This window comes from Portunus trituberculatus, chromosome 41, assembly GCF_017591435.1.
Source record: "Portunus trituberculatus isolate SZX2019 chromosome 41, ASM1759143v1, whole genome shotgun sequence".
NCBI lineage: Eukaryota > Metazoa > Arthropoda > Malacostraca > Decapoda > Portunidae > Portunus > Portunus trituberculatus.
The window spans coordinates 10,137,659-10,158,938 of record NC_059295.1 but is presented as its reverse complement, the minus strand read 5'-3'; the positions used below and the strand labels follow the sequence as shown (position 1 = coordinate 10,158,938).

The window sequence follows — 21,280 nt, the reverse complement described above, 5'->3', positions numbered from 1 at the left end:
ACGTGTGAGTGCCCCCGAGCCACAAAAATGATAACTGGCAACAAAAGAGTTGCCTTGGTGTACGTGACTTCTCACACTCATACCACACTGTTCCCAGCTTTCAGGCAGGGTGGAGTGCACCTGTCTGCCTGTCATTCCACCAATATAGTATTATTTCTTGGACATATTTGGGAATTTTAGGCACAACCATGCTTCCTACAAGGAGGAGAATCACTGATGAGGATTTACAGCTGATTCTAGCGCATGATTTAGATGATGAGTTAGTAAGAGAGGAAACCATCACATAACTGAAAAGCAAAAAAAAAACAAAAAAATTGGGAGGGTGGAGGGAAACCACATCCAGGTCACAAGTCCTGGACACATTTTTAATGTGGGTGTGAGTGACTCCATTATCCTAGTAAACATATAAAGAAATTTCACTTTAAAGCCTAAAGTTTGATTTGAGAAACTTGTAAACACGGCGCGAAATTGCGGTAGAGTCTATATAAAGATGCTGTCAAAACGTAACAAAATGCGGTGTAACTAAATTTATGCTGCACACCAGTAGGCGGCAGAAGCTATATATAGACGATTCACATTTTAGGAGACAGCCAACGTCCACTGCCGCCGGCTAGGGGTTAAAGGCTTCATCTATATCTAACTTGTTTTATTAAACACATTAGGATGCTGTACAGCACATTTTTGGAAATAAAAACATTTGCAGCGGTCTCACGGTACTTGTCCCTGTTCTTCCAAATTCTTGATACTGTTGATCTAGGGACACCTATTTGTGCTGCAACCACACTGTGTGCTATACCTGCCTCACACTTTCTTATAAGCTCAAGCTTATCTTTGAAAGGCAGGAAATTGTGCTTTCTAGGGATGGGATAGAGGTGGCTTTCCGTTGTTTTGGGTCAGATGAAACGCACATTTTCTTCTAGCATCAATTTTTAGTCAAATTAAGATCTACGGTTTCTAATTAACACTTTTATAATAAAATTAATTTTTTTGTTAATTAGAATGATGCTATAATCTCAAATCAATAGAATCTTGATAAGTAGAAGTAAAAATATTTGTTTGTTTGTGTGTGTATATATATATATATATATATATATATATATATATATATATATATATATATATATATATATATATATATATATATACAGTAAAATCTCAGCTCACGACCATAATTCGTTCCTAAATCCTGTTCGTCACCCGATTTGTTCGTCCCCTGAATCAATTTTTCCCATAAGAATGTATTGAAATACCATTAATCCATTCCAGACCAAAAAAAAAAAAACATACTTTTGTCCATAAAACCCATTCAAAATAGACCTTTAATGTTTGCATGACATGAACAAAATAATTATAAAAAGCCTAAATTGTTTTACTTACCTAAATGCTATCAAAATGATAATAAAATGAATAAAAAAGAAAAGGTTATTTACTTGAGAGACTGGACATTGATGGCATGATGGAATGGAGGAGAGGAGGATGGGGAGGAAGACAGACAAGATCCGAGAAGACAGTCATGAGAGAGGACTTTGGATGTGCGCAGTGTGCCAGAGCTACACAACAGCTGTGTAGCACTGTAGCGTCACAAGTCAGTGCCACTATGTGGGGCCCCATTATAGTGAACATCGGCGTGGGAAACATGGAAAGATTGCCAGTCTTCGTCTCTGCCTGCTGGGGATTGACTTCCTCACACGTGTGGGAGCAAGTTTGGACTTCCAAGAAGGGAAGTTAAAGGTACGTGGCCAGGAAGTTCCTTTGATCCTCGAAAGTGATGCTCAGTGTGAGAGGAGTGGGCAGTAGGGCGGTGTTCCTTGCCAGGTGAGCGAGGAAACAGCTGCGATGGATGTGCCACAATCTGCAGTACCTGGACATGGCCAGGATGATGATGACAGCAACGCCGAGAGCCACCAGAGCAGCAAGGATAACGCCGAGGAAGCTACAGTAGAGCGCGCCAGTAACATTACCATGCCCAGGAAAAACAGGAGAAAATCGTGGTGGCACGGAGATTATGTTATGTAATATTTTTCGTATGTTCCTGTTTCTATTTTCTTTTGTGCTTATGTTTTGTTTTGTTGTTGTGTGTGTGGTTTTACTGTATATATATATATATATATATATATATATATATATATATATATATATATATATATATATATATATATATTTTGTCCTAGCCTAACAGTGAAAAGTAGTTCAGTTGTTTGTTTTCATTTGTATGGGACTGCAACTTTCCAAGGCAGAACTTCCAAGGAACAACTGGCCAAGATGAGTAGCTCAGTTGTTTATGAGTGGACAAAGCTGTCTGAAGAGTTTCTCATAGGGAACATTAAAGGCCAAAAATAGGAACGAAAAAATAGCAACGGCTTGCTGGGGGTGAAGGGGCCGCCATGTTTGTTTACAGTTGACAAATGCAACAAAGGCGGAAGCGAGCTTGTGTGTGATGACCAGTGTCGACAAAAGTTGACAGTCTTCACAAAGTTGACGGAAAAGTGCTAGTGTGACACCGCCTTAAGCAACGACACAGGGTAGCATCGGTTTACACTTCTGTCTAGCGGGTTTGTGGCAAATTTGCGGTGGCAGCGGATTTGACTGGTTGGGTGGCATGCGAGATATGAATGTTGAATTGGCGAGTCAGTCGGTCAAACCTTGAGGATTGGGTATTAATTAACTGAGTTCGAATTGGCGATAATTTGAACTGCGAACGGTTGAATTACGAGGATCCCCTGTACAGGGATTTCTTTATTTATGTCTCTTTAGAATATGCAATTTTGGAATAACATGAGGTAAAAAACCTAGCCATTTCTTCAGAATGCACAAATTATTTAGAATAACAATGTCAAGAAAATGAAGTTTCATGGCTACTTTAGTTCCGTGATGCAGCCACCAGGTGTCATCAGGAGTTCCCCACATGTACTGCCAACACACTGTGGCTTTGCGCGGTGCCTCAAGCTCACTGTTAGTAACAATAGCAATGTGCAGGTGACAATTTGTTACTGTCACACCACTAGTACTTTGTTTGATATCCCACAACCCATATCCTTGAATTTAATATCAGCTGTGTTACTTGACTCATATACTTAACAGACCAGCAATATTCCATCTATACAATGCATCGATCACAGAAAAGTATACATAGTAAATCAGATAAATTACCTTGGCTTGGTGGTGACAAAAGCCAGCCAGTACACTCGTTGCTGCGACTGACTCATCTAAGCAACTACCCACAACTATCGTCTCCCAAATCCAACGATCCAATGAATGAGATACACCATACAAATGCACCACCTCTCCATCTCAACAATTTACCTCCAAACCAAATGAGAGTACTCCTGAAAACTGACCCTCAGCCAGCCACTGCTCAGCTGCTGATTGCTCCACTCAAAGCTATCAACCCACATTAACTCAATCTTGAGCTTGATCAAGTCTCCCTTTCTAACAGCACCTTTATTTATACATGTTTCTATGACATAACAACATATACATACATAAACATATAAATAAACATGCATAACATAGAGCTGAACAAAACAAACATGGCCCAATCTCATACTATTATAACAAGCTGAATGCAATTCTCCAGACTTGTTATGTGCTGTACAGTTTAGTTCAGTAATCATGTTCACTATGAAATTTTTACATAAAAAAATACCTTCAGGAATGTGTTGCATAATTCTAGAAATCCCTGTAATGTCACAAATAAAACTCAATAGTAATTTAAAAACCATAAAATATCTATGCAGTAAGCATACATCCAACAACAGTTGGGATTTAGTACCTCATTTTGCAAGGAGTTCTTGACAGACTCTGCTTCAGCCAGTTGGTTTTTCATGACAGACATTTCATGAGTGTGCCGCAAGGCTTGCTCCTGTGCCCGCTCCTCCTGATCCACACACACACGCTCCAGATCAGACTTCAATCTTGGGAGGAGAAAATCACAAAGAGAGTTACTAATGGTCAATGCAACAAGAAGTTAATATATAAGATTCACAAGAAATACTAATATTATACATCAGTCACACAATAATAATGTGAACACTCATGCACCCATGAGTAGCATATTCTTTCATCCAAGATAAACATTACCACATTTTTTTTTTTTCACACCAAAGTTTCTGGGTATATTATTCATACATTATATCCATCACCATCCACTGATAAACCATGCATAATTGCTATTATTTAGATGATAAACTTTTAATGCTGCCAAATTTTACATTTCAAAACAAAATTTTGACTAAAACTTTAGTTTAGTATTGACAAGATATATCCGACTGTTGTCTGCATATCAGGTAATCCAAAATAATGAGATGTTAGTCTGAATTCACACCAAAACAGGTAAATAACGTCCACAAGCAAAGCATCTGTCTGTAAATCACTAGGTCACTATGGTAATTTGGGTGATTCATCAGCTCTGTTAATTACTAATACCTCACAGGATTAAACATGCATAAAATGATCTGAACATCAGCTATAATAAATCTTTTCAAACATTACACAAAACAATTTGTATCAACAGTCTCACTACAATATATTACATCTGAATTAGAAACGTTTCCATTCACCTTGAGACCTCCTGTGAAGCTTCAATAGAGTTAAGAGATGGGCTCCTGCCATGAGGTCTCTGCTGCATCTTCTCCAGCTCTCCCTCTATGCTGCGAGTGTACTCTTCAGAGCGCTCCCTTAGCTTACGCTCCTTGGTGGCCTCTGCTTCTGCTTCATCAGACCGACTCTATGGAAAAAGTATGCAATGGTGGAAATGTGTCCTTCCTTTATGCTGATGCCAATGTTAAGTGTTCACCCATAAAAGTAAGTATACAAACCTTTTTTATCTCTCTTACTTCTTAGTTAACATAACTGCAGGAATGGAAACATGAAAGCGTGAAGTAAGAGAAAGGATGGTGTATAAGGATCAACTGTTAGATTTGAAGGGTGTACTTTATGAAAGCCAAGATGATCTCCCCGGCATGGAATACCACAGCAACAAACCTCCAGTTCTCGGCGGAGCTTCTCTGCTCTCCGTAAATCTTGCCTCAGGGTATCAATTTTCTGCATTGCTGTCTCAAGCTCTTCTTCTTTGTCTCTTACTTGTCGAGACAACTTTTGCTTTTGATTTCTCAATTCAGTTAACCTATAGAAAATAAGAAACTAATTGAGTAAAAACATTTACATAAGCTTATGAATAACTGATCACAAAATGCTTTGTAACAACATCAGATACATTTTTTTGTTTTCATTCTATCTATTCATTTATTTTCAATAATGAGACAAAATGTGATTAGAAAGTTTCTTGCATAACTATGGGAATAATCATGCTTCCACTTCACTATACCTATGCCAGAGATCCAAAATTTTTAGCTGATAAATAAAAATTCATGCTAAACTTTTGAACAGCAACATTGAACAGTGTTACACTGAAGGAAAAAATTAAACAAATATTCTTAACGACTTGTATCATATAGGAATAGGAATACATATTATGTATGTGTTACAACACACCCTCATAAATCAGAAAGCATTCATCTAGATAAATAAGAGGATACTCATCAAGAAAAATAAGAAGGAAAGTCATCACACAATTTTTCAAACCATGTTTTTACAATATATATATATATATATATATATATATATATATATATATATATATATATATATATATATATATATATATAGAGAGAGAGAGAGAGAGAGAGAGAGAGAGAGAGAGAGAGAGAGAGAGAGAGAGAGAGAGAGAGAGAGAGAGAGAGAGAGAGAGAGAGAGAGAGAGAGAGAGAGAGAGAGAGAGAGAGAGAGAGAGAGCAGGAAAAATACAACACACAAAATACATACTTGTCAGACACTTCACTATATTCAGACATGGCTAATTTTCTTTGGGACAGGGCATCTTGTAATTCTTTTGTCTGCAAATTTAGTCTTTCTTGTAAATCTGCCATTTCCTGGAAGTAGAAAAGAGCAATAAGGTCAACACTCTTGGAATCATTATCTAATACAGAATGGAACTCACAGATGTCAATAAGCACAGTTTTATTTCACAGCAATGACAGGACTTGCAGGACAAACAACACTCACTCTTCCCATGTTCTCCTTCTCTTGGACTGAGGTCTTCAACTGCCTATCAATGTCCTTCAGTTTAGTATCAATTTCACTGTCACCTTCAGAGAGTCGCTCTTCAGACACGTCACCTCATATGTGAGCTCTGTATGGAAGAGTGTATAATATTAGGAGTCAGAAATATGGCTATATACTTCTATACTAATCAGTAAGTAAAATACAGGTTATTTTCCTAAAAAATTAGTTAAAAACCATCCTTTGTCTTCTAAGCCAATGACTGGAGAGAACCAATATAACTACATTTATTTATTAACAAAATAATAATAATAACATTAATAATAACATCAATAACACCTACTTTTGGTTCTCAACAGTGTTACACTAGTACCAAGTATTATTCCTATTACTGATAATGATAATAACATCAATAATGATAATAATACATAAAAACAACAACAACAATAATAATAATAATAATAACAATAATAATAATAATAATAATAATAATAATAATAATAATAATATAATAATAACAATAATAGCAACAACTGCAACAACACCAAACTTCATTCCTTAATATACAATTGAACTGCAGTTTTCCTTACAGAGAGAATACCGTTCTGCACACACCTTGATTCTGTTTGCCAAGTATCTGTATCTGGTCTGCCATCTTTTGTGACTCTTCGCCAGTGGGAGGACTGGTGCTGCCATCTATCCTGTCTGCTTTCTGCAGCAATTCTCTGTTCTCCAACTCAAGCATTTTGATCCGCCTCTCGTAGGATAATGAATCAATGGTGGCAGTCACCGTGATTGATGATGTGGCATGCAAGGTCAAAAGGCAGCCTTTGTCACTTATTTGGCTGAAAAGTAACAAGAGTATTACTTTAATAATAAATCAGTTCAGCATCACATTTTTCACAAAATATGTAGTGAATCTGAGCCTTAAATTTATATTTGAGCTTTCAATTTGCAATTTTTCAATGCTTTGAAGATACTTTCAAACAATACTAAAGGCAAGAGAGAGAGAGAGAGAGAGAGAGAGAGAGAGAGAGAGAGAGAGAGAGAGAGAGAGAGAGAGAGAGAGAGAGAGAGAGAGAGAGAGAGAGAGAGAGAGAGAGAGAGAGAGAGAGAGAGAGAGAGAGATTATAAATGTTCTTTAGTAATGCTGCTACTTACTTTGCATTTGCTATACCAATTATAATGATAATGATGGACCTATGAGGAACTTCCTATCTCTTCATTTTATGTTTATCACTCACCTCCCCTGAGTAAATGAAAATCCCACGAAAGGCAAGTGGAGAGCAGTGAAGGCAGCGTTACCAGGAGGTGGGCAGGCATCCTGACTTCTGGTCTCAGAGTCATCCACATCAAAATTGCTGGTGTCGGTGGGGCTGGAGACCTCAGGAATGTATGGTGCTTTACTGTCCCTTAATGTCTCCCAGTCCACACCATGAAACCATGAGTGACTCTGCCGAGATGAACAATGAAACAATCCATCAATCATTCATTCAGTCAGTCAGTCAGCACCCAAATACCACACATTCCTACTCGTGGCTGTGATGTGGCTCAACACAACAAAAGTAAACCAATGACGAGAATTTGCTACATGTACTTGTAAACCATAAGATATTCTCATCAGACCAAAAGGATTGTTTTAATATATAATATGAAAAGTACAGATGATTAGTTTGTCTCCTAATCTTTTAATCAAAAGCAACACCAAGCTACAAGTAAAAACAAAGCTATGAGTATATTCTAATGTTTATTTCTCCTCCTACTTATTTATAATTCCTAATGTTTACATTTAGAATACGTATTACCACAACAAAGAATTTACAATGTCAAGATATCAATAATAATTAAGCGCACAGTACCTGGAAGTCTTTAATGCCGTTCTTCCCTAATCTGTACTCTGAGGAACATATTAGTTGTCTCATGAGGTCCTTTGCTTCTTCTGAGACATCATAACCTAGATCAATTGGAAAGTCAAAACAGTTCTGAAAGGAAAAAAGTATCCATGTGAGGAAACTTATATTACACAGTTTCATAGAAGCAACATTACTCTGATAAACATACATAATTAAGCTTCACTTTTCATTGAATTTAATGTCCATTATATAATGATTACTATACTGTACATGAATGCACATTTCAATTATCTTTTTGTCCAGCACACAACAAACAAGCAGCTAAACCACATTAAAACGAAACAAGTAAATCTTCAGTACCTTATGATTCATAATTTTCCCATACGTCTCCACAAGTGATTCAGCGTAGAAGGGCGTTTCCCCGAAGAGCATTTCATACATACACACACCCAGTGACCACCAGTCACACTCCCGTCCATACCGGCCCTGCCCATCCTCCATGGCCTGGGGGTGAGGACAGAGAGTCAGTAATAAACACATGGAGAAGTTGCCACAGGAGCAAGGGCCTCCAGCAACCCGATGCATGGGACAGACAGAAGCAGTGGTAGGGTTTGTACTATTTCTGAATTAACACCATTTTGCAGTTCCTCACTTAAGGCAGTTAATAAAGCATAAAAACTGCTTCAATCTCAGGAACAAAGTTTAATAAATCAACATTTTATAAAAAAACACACATGCAGGAACAAGCTTCTTATTTATAATGTAGTCACTTCAAGCTACAATAAGAAACAACACATGGTCACCTATAGCAGTGGCCATTTCTTTTGTTGTTGGCCATCTTTGTAAATCACCACTGAACAATTTCCTATCTCCTACACATTAAGAGTGGTAATGATAACTAACAAATACCAGTCATCAGAATGTATACTATGATCATGGAAAAATCATTAATCTTATAGAATATAATATTAATTATTGTTCTCTACTTTAAGAACATATTTTCTTTGTATTTTACAGTAACCTTCATGTTGAACACTTTTACTCAAACATCATGCACTGAAACACCATTCTCATGATGAAACATTGCTTGATTTCTCTTCCATCCAGATCATAAGCCTAGCTAATTTCTTATTCTTTGACTTTTATTGAAAATTGTGTGTGTATATATATATATATATATATATATATATATATATATATATATATATATATATATATATATATATATATATATATATATATATATATTACAAAACCCATTCCCTTCTACACTGTAACATGAATTAGTGGCTCACTACAGATCTAAGCCTTTCTAAAGAAGCAGTTAGCAAGAAAACCATGAAAGCTAAGGAGGGAAATCTTCCAGCAGGGGAAGGGAAGGTGACAAGAGCTGAACAATGATGCGGCAGTCAGATGATGCTGAGAACATTTTTTTTAGATCATCAAAAACAGTAACAGTGCAAAAGCTTCAATCAAATGTAACAGTTTCATCAGAAGTTAAAAAAGGCATTCTTTACGATCTTTACAAATTACACTTAAATGCCAATCTCTCTCTCTCTCTTTGTTTCATGTAAGTCTCAGCTGCTGCCACACTGGAGGACACCGCCAGGAGAGTCCACACACATGGTGCCTTCAGTGCTGACTTGGAAGAGTATACATCTACACTGGCTAACTTGGAAAGATATCTAAAGATATCTTTATAATAAATATCAAAACTGAAATCCCATATAGTGAGTTTTGTTTTACTCCAGAAAGTCAGCACAAATCTGTGGTTCTTATGAGATGACAGCACCAGCAGCAGCACCAGCAGCCTGCATCACAGCTGAGCATCACAAAGCAGCTATGGGTTTGGTCAAGCCACTCTGCCACTCAGAACTATCCCAACCTTTCCAGTCACCTCACCCCAACAGTCCACCAACCAACCACCAAGGACTGAAGAACTGCTGTCAACAAACCTGTGCCTCCCCCATTGCCTAAAAGAGTGAACATTGCAGTCAAAATTAATAACTGTTCCTGATATCTTTAGCAAACTACTCGTGATTATACTATACAAAATTTTCCAATACAAAGAAACACATGAAGGTATCTGAATCTCAGGGAAAGTAGTACTTGAAGAATACATATCAATACTGCATTACACATATTCTCATGGAATAAAAACATCAAATAAAAATAGCAGATACATCTAAATAAAGAAATAAAAAAAATGAATAATAATAAAAATAAATGAATAAATGAATGAATAAATAAATAAATAAATAAATAAATAAATAAATAAATAAATAAATAATATATATATATATATATATATATATATATATATATATATATATATATATATATATATATATATATACATATATAGTTTCATGGATAAAAAAAAAATAAAATAAAACCTAAAGTTGCCAAAAAGCTTCAGTGATTCATGCCCAAGATGAAAAGAGCGATCTAATTCAGTGCAAGGAACATTGACAACTCTTCAAGAACATCAATGAAATGGACAGCAGGTTCAATGAGCAGCATCACACCACAGCTCAGAGCCAGGGGTAGAACTGCTCCTCAGCTACAAACTTGACATTACTGAAGGAATGAATATCACATCTACTTTAAAGTGTTACAGTGGAGACTCAATACTCAAACTTAACTCATTCCAAATGGCTGTTCAAGTATTAAAAAGTTTGACTATTGATACCTATAAATCAGGTAATTCGTGTTAATCTTAGCAAAACTTCAAGTTTATAAAAATTTCTATTTTTTTTCTCAATTTTGATATGTATATACCATAAGTGAAAGCTGGTGATGGATAACTTAGAGGAGGGGAGAAGGGTGGGGAGGAGGAGGGAGGTCGCCGGAGGACTAGTCACCATCTATGAAAACGTCTGGTAACTTTTCTCCTGGTGTGATTCCTGTGAATCCGCTAATGGAGTGCTGTGGCTCACTAACACTTGCACTCTCCACAGATTCCTTATTTTTATCACTAATAAGTCTCTTGGGTGCCATCGTACATTTCTAAATAAAAAAAAAAACTATTGACAAGACGCAGAAAAATGTTGTTTTTCTCAAGACTGCGGCAGGACTAGGGATGTGCACCGGCATCGGTATACCGGTATTATGGTAATACTAGTATTACCAATAATATGGTATCAGAACAGTACAATGGTGGCTGCAAGAAGGGCGATGACAGAGCATTGTATATGACCAAATGTGCGCCCGTTTGATTACTAGACATTTTCACCACTAATAAGCCTTTGCTGTTAATGTACGTTTATAAATGAAAAACTACAGACAGAATGCAGGAGAATATTATTCTGATGACAACGGCAGCACAAGTCACAACTGGCGAATGGGGAAGGGTGATGCCAGGGAGCCTTTGTTTGCAACCATGTGTGTGGATATTCGACAATCACGTATTTTTTCGAGTATTAAATTGAACTTTTGTGTTCGAGTATTGAAAAGTTTGAGTATCTAGACGTTTGAGTATTTAGTCTTCACTGTACTTAACTATGAATATGTACATAAATATAAAATAAATACATGAACAAATATGTATTCTACTTCATAAATAAATAATAGTGCAATAGTAGTCATAATAGTATTAGTAAAGTAACAATGAAGATCATGATGATATTCCATAACAACTAGCAGATCAAATACACATAGTGATGAAAGTAGCAGCAATAAATTGAGTTTTGTTTTGTAAAAAATAAATCTCATAGGAGATCTGACCCCACTCACTCCCACCCTCATCATTTGTGTCATCTTCAAGGTCATGCAGGGACTCAAATGTGCTGTTCCATTTTTCTAGTGACAACAACTTGATTTTGAGCACATCTGTGGAGATGAGAGCAGGCAGAGTGTGCTGAGGTGACTACATGGAGAGAAAAAGAACAAACAAGAGTGGATGAAGCATGGACATCTTGGTCTGAAAAGTATGTCAATCAAATGTGAACAAGGCCAAAACATGGAATGAAGTCTTGAGAAGACCCCTAGAATGTGCAGGAGTTGGCAGACAAGCAGTGCTGTGCATTACAATGAAATTCTGCGGTGCCATCACAAGCTTATGTAAGCTGAAATGAATAATGATGAATTTGGACTTAGAAGCTTAGTTTTCTGGTTTTGCTCTTTTCTTCTTGGATACTGTTCCTAGTACATGAAAAAAGTAAAAAAGAAAAGAAAACAAAGCTAAAAAAAAAAATCACCATTACTACCATCACCATTACGACCATTAACAAAAGCAGAGCAATCACCACAACACAGACAACCACTACTCACTCTCAGGATCTCCGGGGAAATGTAGTCCGGGGTGCCAACAGCCACATTGCTCTGCACTGTGCCATCATCGCCGAGTTTCAGGCAGGAGCCAAAGTCAGCCAGGCGAATGTGTCCGTTGGCGTCAAGTAGCACGTTGTCTGGCTTGATGTCTCGGTGGACGTACTTCAGCAGGTGTATGGAGTCTGGAAGAGTGGGGCAGTGTGATTTGTGAGGATAATGTAGAGAAGCCCTGTGTAACCTGCAGCCCTCAAGATTCTCCAAGGTGAACTGATCCTACCAAACTAGATATTGTATAGAGGAGTCATTGCTGCCAGTCTGAAAACATTGAATTAAATCAAAAGTACTCAAATTCCTAAAATGTCACTTGAAACATATTACGAACTTGAATAATGAGGGTTCAGTTCTGTACTTCTGGATTGCCAGTTGGCACCAATGACTGCACTGTACAATACTATATCTGGCTTTGAAGTGTCCCTAAACATCCTAACATGTGGCCCTCTATGACATAAAATTCTTCACAAGTGGCCCTTCAAATTAAAAAGTTCCACACACCTGATGTAGAAAACTCACAACACTGGTATATTCTGGGCCATAAAACAATATGCCCATCAAAACTATCAAAACAATACTGAAAAATTTATGTGAGGGTGACATTATTATTATTATTATTTTTATTTATTTATTCTTTTATTTTTTTGTTACAACAGCACCCTGTCTAGAAGCATAGATGCTGTCACACAGGTATAAAGCGCACCACCCTAAACATCAAGACCACATCATCATCCAGTAATGTTAGGAGCATGTACACCTGCATTCACTTCCATCATATTTTGTGTTTTTCCTTAATTCAAAGTCCTCTGACTTGCTGACAATGGCCTTCTAAGACCTGAGGGCTGATAATATGTTCCCAACAGATCTGACAACTTTACAATGAGAGACAACACTGAACACAAGTGAAGCTGAGAGTGATGTGTTGCTTAACTAATGACTATAACTTGGCCTTCCAAATGGTTGAAAATAACTGACCTTAAAAAAAAGAAATGATAAAAAATAAGTTGCACATCTCCATAGGGCAGATGAATATACTGGCTACAGACAATTAGGATAAATGGAGCCACATGTATAATTAGACGTGATAAAGACGTAAATATTGATTAAATAAAATGTACCTAAAACATCTACAGTCTGTTACACATTCTTTCTCTACGAGAAGTGAAGATATATATTGTAGTAAAGCATAATCTCTCTCTCTCTCTCTCTCTCTCTCTCTCTCTCTCTCTCACACACACACACACACACACTCACCAATGGCAAGAATCATCTCCGCAATGTAGAAGCGTGCCATGTCCTCAGGTAGTCGGTCTTCAAACTTGCTGAGTAGTGTAAGCAAGTCCCCTCCACAGTAGTAATCCATGACCAGGTACTGTGGGCAGAAACAAGAGAAATAACCTCACACACACACACATACACACACACTTTCTCAGCATGTACTTAAGAGGTTCATTAGTCATTATTCTAAAACCTCAATGATTTAATGGTGGCCTGTATAGTGATTAACTCAATACTATAATGGACACACCACACCTCCACCATTACTATCCTTACTACCAATACCCAGACCAAGAACAGTAGTATGTAATGGTAATAATGCTAATGGATATCTAAGTTTGCCATGAGAAGATTACCAGAACTTATCTAAATTACAGATCTCTTTCTCATCAGCAGAGTAGATAACTGAATTCACACCACATGGCCTTACACCCTTTACAACACTTATATCTTTCCAATACTGCTCATACTCCTTATCTGATCCTCAATGAATGGGTTTCTATGGCCCATTTCACACCTAAGCAAATAAATCACTAGAGTGTTATACTACTTACAGCACAAATGCCCTTACTCTACCTACTGTCTCTTTCCACTAATATTCAAGATCTATAATGAGTCTCACTCTTAACCATCTGGCAGCTTTCATGTCTCTTTCAACTCAATGAAATGTAGTGCAAGTTTGGAGTATCACTTTGAAAGACACCACTGCCAATAAGAACAAGTGAATGATGGAGTAGCTGCAATCTTTTTTGTAACTTCACTTGTACATAATCACACTCTCTAGTATGTTTTGTACAGGGACTGCCATACGTAGGGCTGAAGGCTTCTTGTTCTTGTAGCTTCCCGTATGTCCTGATGTTATGTTATGAATACTAAACAAACATTCTTCCACACATCACGACAATGGGAACAAGTCATTACCAGGTTGTTGTCATCCTGGAAGGCGTAGTGGAGATTGGTGATCCAGCGGCGGTCACCAAACACCAGCACGTCCCTCTCCTCGTGGAAACAAGCCGTCTCAGCCCTGGAGAGGAGGAAGCAGTCAGTCAGCAGTAAGGTGTTGTGTGGGCAGGTGTAGGTGTTAGTATTATATGTTGAAGCTATGATATACTTGTGGGTTTTCTATGTTATCAATAATTTCTTGCCATGTTTTAAATGAGCTTTGCAACATAAATACTAATGATAAAAATAATTATATGAATAGTTACTTAGGTTTTTAAGGGGAATTTACAATAGATTAATAACAAAGGTATAAAGAAAAAATAAATATACAAGACTTCTTAATATCAACACAAGTCCTCAACCCAAAATTTTGTAAGTTTTAAGACAGGATCAATAACATAAAAGCTAAGATCAACACGCATTTCCTGTCAGTACTTTTATAGAGTTTCTTGTGGATTTACAATAGAAGTTTTAACCCCTTCAGTACTGAAATGCATTTCTACCTTGAGTTTTGTGTGATAAGACAATTTTATTGACATTAGGAAGGGTCTATGGAATTCAGAAGGTTAATGGCTAGTCTTCACTACTTTAAGCCCTACATAAATTTCTGAAGCTGTATCGACTCGCCAAATAGTAAGCAGAATGAATATGAAAATGTGTCATGATACTAAACAGGTTATGGAAGAAGAAAATGAAGAAAAAAAAAGTAATATCAAATACAAGCCTTGCATTTTCTTCCAACCTGACCTTATGCAATCCACAATGACTATTCTAATACATGGTGGTAATCTTTTCTAATCTGTCCTCTGTCCTTCATCGTAAATAATATTCTGACAAGGAGTGTTGTGGTGCCATGAACTACAGGAAAAATTAAAACACCACAAACTTGTAATTAACTTGTACATTTTTTCTAACCCAGATAAGGAATACAAAGGAATACAAAGGAAAGCCAAACAGCAACAGATCTCTTGGTCCTTTCAAGGTTGTTTGGTAACCACTTCTAACTAGCTAAAGAGAAGAGACACAGGACAGTACAGGAGAAGGCTCCTCCCCATCCACCACTCCCTCCAGTTTTTGCTGGTAAGGAAAATAGTTGGGAAAAGTATACCATGCAGTGTGGAAAAACTGACATGAAATTTTCACAGGAAAGGATGAAAGGAGATTCTACTATTCACTGTACGGTGAACTCTACATGTCTATATGGAAGACAAAAAAGACACACACACACAAAAAAAAAAAAAAAAATAAAAAATAATAATATCATAAAAGGGAGGAGGAGGAGGAGGAGGAGGAGGAGGAGGAGGAGGAGGAGGAGGAGGAGGAGGAGGAGGAGAAAGAGGAGGAGGAGGAGGAGGAAAACAACAACAATATAAAGATGATAAAGAGCAAGAACTAGGGAAAAAGAAACAAAATAAATAACAACACCAATCTTGTATGAGGCCCCTGAATCAAACCACTCCAATAGTAATCTCATTAATGCTGCTTCTTTATAACAACCCTCATGAGAACACTTCAGTACACCAACAGATCATCCTCCCCAATTCCCTCACCACCACCACCACCACCACCGCCGACCTATCAATCAAAGTCATGGTAAAGGCAAGGCAAGGCAAGACATTCCTAAAAACATGGGTATATCTTATCTCCAATGGGCACCTTTCTGTATCATTAGTGGGTGGACTGAGGAGAGGAGGGGAAAAAAGCAAGCAAGAAAGAAAGGAAAAGGAAAGGCAGTGTTCTTTAAGAGGGAGGAGGAGAGAGAGAAAAGAAATAAAAGAAAAAAAGTAAAAAAAAAAAAAAAACGTAGTGTTCTGTTGGTGTGTGGAGAGAGAGAGAGAGAGAGAGAGAGAGAGAGAGAGAGAGAGAGAGAGAGAGAGAGAGAGAGAGAGAGAGAGAGAGAGAGAGAGAGAGAGAGAGGAGGAGGAGGAGGAGGAGGAGGAGGAGGAGGAGGAGGAGGAGGAGGAGGAGGAGGAGGAGGAGGAGGAGGAGGAGGAGGCAAGATTAGATGGAAAGATAGAAACACAAAAGATCAGCGTGAGAAAGGATTGATGAAGGAGGTGGTGCTTGAGAGAGAGAGAGAGAGAGAGAGAGAGAGAGAGAGAGAGAGAGAGGGGGGGGACAGTTGCCATAAGCCAGACTCGAACTCGGGACCTCCAAGCCACTAGCCATGTACTGCACCAAAGAGCCACGAGGAACTGTAACGCTATATTGATAAAGAAAGGGAAAAAAGAAAAGTAGTAGTAGTAGTAGTAGTAGTAGTAGTAGTAGTAGTAGTAGTAGTAGTAGTAGTAGTAGTAGTAGTAGTAGTAGTAGTAGTAGTAGTAGTAGTAGTAGTAGTAGTAGTAGTAGTAGTAGTAGTAGTATAAAAAATTGTTATAGCTAAGGAGAAAAATGATATAGCAAGAAAATCAACAACAACAACAACAACAACAACAACAACAACATCAAGGAGGCAGCAATACCAGCAAGTAAGGCAAGGCAAGGCAAGGCAAAGGAAGTCGAATCGAGTCTCCAGCGGACAGGCCAACACACACACACACACACACACACACACACACACACACCAGTCTTCCATATTAAATTACCGGGGGATCGCTGGCAACCGTGAGGGAGTTACCGTTCCTGGGAATTGTGAGGGTCCAGCGCCATTAGGGGTTTTCCTCAAGCCAAAATGGTTATGGTCCCTAATTTGTTGACTGGTTCGCGCCTGGGAAACTCCTGCAAACTCTATCCGTCTATCTGTCTCTGTATTGTGTTAAGTTTGTCTCTTTCAGGTGTGTTTCCTTCCTATTCCTTCATATTATTGTGTTGTGTTGATAGTATAATTGTTAACTTATCTTTGTCTGGGAAACTCCTGCGAACTCTATCCGTCTAATCTGTCTATGTATTATGTTAAGTTTGTCTCTTTCAGGTGTGTTAACTTCCTACTCCTTCGTATTATTGAGTTGTGTTGTGTTGATGTTTGTAACTCTTAACTAATCTTTGTCTGGGAAACTCCTGTAAACTCTATCCGTCTATCTGTCTCTGTTTTACGTTAAGTTTGTTTCGTCTCTTTCCTGTGTTTTCTCTCCTATTCCTTGGTATTATTGAGCTGTGTTGTGTTGATATCATAACTGTTAACTAATCTTTGTCTGGGAAACTCCTGAAAACTCAATTATCTATCTGTCTATCTATTTGTGTACAATGTTTATTTTGTCTCTGCTGCGTGTTTACTTCCTACCGCTGCGTATTATTGAGTTGTGTTGGACTGATGTTCGTAACTGTCTAACTAATCTTTGCCTGGGAAACTCCTGCAGAATCGTTCTATCTGTGTACTATATAAGTTCTGTCTATATACTATATATAGGTTCACTTCCTACTCCGTATTATTGAGCTGTGTTGGTTTGATATTTTAAACTGTTAACTGATCTTTGTCTGGGAAGCTGCAAAATCACTCTATCTATCTACCGGTGTACTACGTTATAATATACTTTGTCTCTTTCCTGCGTGTTAACTTCCTACTGCTTCGTATTAATAAGTTGTGTTGAGTTGATGTTCTGAACTGGCTAACTAATCTTTGCCTAGGAAACTCCGGCGAACTGTTCTATTTACGTGGGCCATGTTAACTTATTCATTTACTGACCGTTAGTTTAATTCATTATTTTTTTTTTTTACTGCTACGGTCGTGTTTGGTTAATAATCAGAGCAATGCTAAATAATTTATGCAAAATATCAATATATTTAGAGGTTAACTTTATTTAGTACTTGTTAGCTTTATTACTGCTATTAGTTGTCTTAGCTTACTATTTAGTGCTCTGGCAAATAATCCTTGCCTGGGAAATCTCTGCAAACTGTCTGTCTTGTGCATGTTATCATTATTATCATTATTATTATTATTGCCATTAGTTGTCTTTCGTTAATATTGAGAGCAACGTTGACTTATTCCTGAATAGACACACAGGAAAAGAGGTGTCACGGACAGTGAACAGTGCTTATGCTTATATTCTTGTTTAAAGTAAACTGAAGAAGTGACGTACATTATTGCAGTGATTCAATTAAGTAACAAACTGCAAGCAAGTACAATGTAAATGCATGTATATAATCTTGCCGCAATGAAATCAATGTAATATACGAGTGGTAAGATTACATAATTCCAAGCCACACCATATGCTACGTTCTCTCACGCGTCAAGTTTACGATCGCACTGGCTAACTGGGATTACAGCTGCGCCAAGTGAAATCCTGAGGAACAATGCAATTCAGTCCAGACCACTTCGTTCAGGCAAGCGTTCATTCAAAGCGGTCGCTATTCCATTACGTATAAACATAATTCGCGTAACGCTATCATCATGAAAGATACGCAGCTCTACATTACTACATTACTACATTCCCCAGAGCACGCCAGAGCACATGTCAAATACAATGTGCTACAATTCAATTCCTTCGAAGATACTAGTTGTGGCCACGGCAGCCGCGCCTCACGTGCCTTGTGTGGCTGTATTCATGAATGTTAGCTCTCTCACCACGACTATTTTCAAAGGCCACACGATGATCAGCCGAGTTCTCAAGAGTGTTTCTCCTGTTAGTAACACACATATCTCGTTATTCATTCACTAAAACCATAAAAAACACCATTAAGAGACCCTGTCACTTCAATTAAAGCCTTATGAATGTATAATAAGTGTGGCGCAGTGGTGTTTCAGAATTCAGCCTGTGGCCAGGGTGAGGTGAGGCGCAGCCCGGCAGGAGGCTGTAGTCACAGGGTTCCCCTTGAGCAGCACACTCCACGGCCGCGTCTGGCTTCCCCTCCACAGGTGTTAACAACATTCCACGGTATATGAACCTGAAACCCGACCACGGCGTCCCCTCCCTTCCCCCAGGCACCCCAGTATTACTCTCCTGCCCAGCGCTTCCCTCTCTCCCTGCCTGCCCTCTGTCCTGCCACGCACCCTGCCTCTCCCACGCCGGGCTGGACACATCACTCCCGCATCATTGCTTTTCTATGCCTAAAATGAACGGTCTAAAGCACAATAAATGAGAGAGAGAGAGAGAGAGAGAGAGAGAGAGAGAGAGAGAGAGAGAGAGAGAGAGAGAGAGAGAGAGAGAGAGAGAGAGAGAGAGAGAGAGAGAGAGAGAGGAAGCAGAAGCTGTTTAAGAATCCTTTCAGTAAAAAGCAAAAATAAATAATAAATAAAAAAAATAATGATGATAATGATAATAACAATAATAATAATAATAATAATAATAATAATAATAATAATAATAAAGGGTGAGAGAATAAAGACACGTAATTCTCCCTTGCAATAGTGAGAGGGACACCACAGCACACCACACCACACCACAGTATAGACAGAAAGGTCAGCCTGGCAATGGTACAGTACCTTTTCAGCATCTCCCACTTGTTGAGTATCTTCATGGCATAGACGCGGTCGGTGCCTTTCAGTTTGACCACGCACACCTCCCCGAAGGCGCCGCGTCCTATCACCTTGATCACCTCAAAGTCATCCCGCGTCAGTCTCAGCGCCTTCACCCGTTGCACCACTGGCTTCACTGTGGGGGGAGAGAAACAGCAGAGGTTAGGAAGAGCGTTATCGTTGACTGCTTCGTTATGATTATAGAGGAGAAACAAAGGAGATAGTAAGTATTATAGATGACAGCTTACGATGGTAGAAGAGAAACAAAGGGGATTAAGAAGTGTTTCTGATGACGGCTTAGTTATGATGGTAGATGAAGAGAAACAATGGACATTAAGAGTGTTACCGATGACTACTTAATCATGATTGTAAAAGAGAGGAAGAGGAAGAGTGTTACTGATGACAGCTTAGTTATGATTGTAGAAGAAAACAAGAGAGGGAAGGCTTCACTGTTGGAGTGGGAGAAACAGCAGGGGTTATAGGAAGGGAGGAACAAAGGGTATTAGAATTATCACTGCGTTGTAATCGTAAGGGTGAAAAAAATAAATAAAATGGAGAAGAAACAAAGAGCATTAGAATGATAACTGAGATTTGAGGTTATAATCGTAGGAGTGAAAATTACATGACAAAAACAATGATGCACAGTGAATTGGAGTGAAAGAGTCTGTTATCACGAAGGGGGATAAATTTTGACCAACAAAGCGAAAATTGGCGGCACATGACTGGTGGAAAGTTACACAAAGGCGACTCAAGACACTATTTTGAAGACAAGGCAATTAAAAAAAAAAGGGCAATTCATAAGTCTATACGGGAATACTAAATAAAGGAAAAAATACAGCAAATTACTCTAGTGGCGGTGGTGAGAGGAACAGGAAGAACAACAACAATAACAACAACAAAAATAAGAAGAATCAATAACCAATACCGAAACAAATACATGTACAGATGAAGATGATGATGATGACAAGGAGAACCAAAAGACAGACAGAATCAAACAAAACAAAACAAGGAAACAAAGGACGAACACGAGAAAGGAAACACCAAAACTCAAGAACCAATATTAATAAAAAAAAAAAGAAAACATGCATCGATACGAGAAAATATAAAAAAAAAAAAAAACCCACGAAACTTTCTGACACGCTAATCACGAACTGTATCAATCCTACACAGACTTTCCTTTGCCTCCGCTTGCCTTCCCCTCCTTTCATCCCTCCCTCCTCTTCTTTCATCTACCCTCCTCAGAAGTTCCCTTGCCTTCCTTTACCTTCCCTTCCCTCATCTCCCCTGCACAGAAGTTCCCTTACCCAGCCTTCCCTCTCCTCCCTCTCCTCATCTTCCCTGCATAGAATTTCCCTTCCCTAGCCTTCCTTACCCCTTCCCTTCCCCTTCCCTCCCCTCCTTTTACTTCTCCCTCCCTCCCCTCATCTAACCT

General features: G+C 38.2%; 1 protein-coding gene across 1 annotated transcript in view; it reads right to left on the bottom strand.

The window, feature by feature from the left end:
• Nucleotides 1-21,280, bottom strand: part of LOC123516662 (serine/threonine-protein kinase MRCK beta-like) — a 131,694-nt gene that overhangs the window by 28,048 nt on the left and 82,366 nt on the right. The window contains 14 exon segments of the mRNA XM_045276263.1: nt 3,773-3,914; nt 4,560-4,726; nt 4,984-5,125; nt 5,824-5,930; nt 6,064-6,109; nt 6,112-6,190; nt 6,676-6,905; nt 7,305-7,513; nt 7,920-8,042; nt 8,274-8,417; nt 12,186-12,367; nt 13,491-13,608; nt 14,436-14,538; nt 19,816-19,984. Coding sequence (XP_045132198.1) covers nt 3,773-3,914; nt 4,560-4,726; nt 4,984-5,125; nt 5,824-5,930; nt 6,064-6,109; nt 6,112-6,190; nt 6,676-6,905; nt 7,305-7,513; nt 7,920-8,042; nt 8,274-8,417; nt 12,186-12,367; nt 13,491-13,608; nt 14,436-14,538; nt 19,816-19,984 — 1,961 coding nt within the window.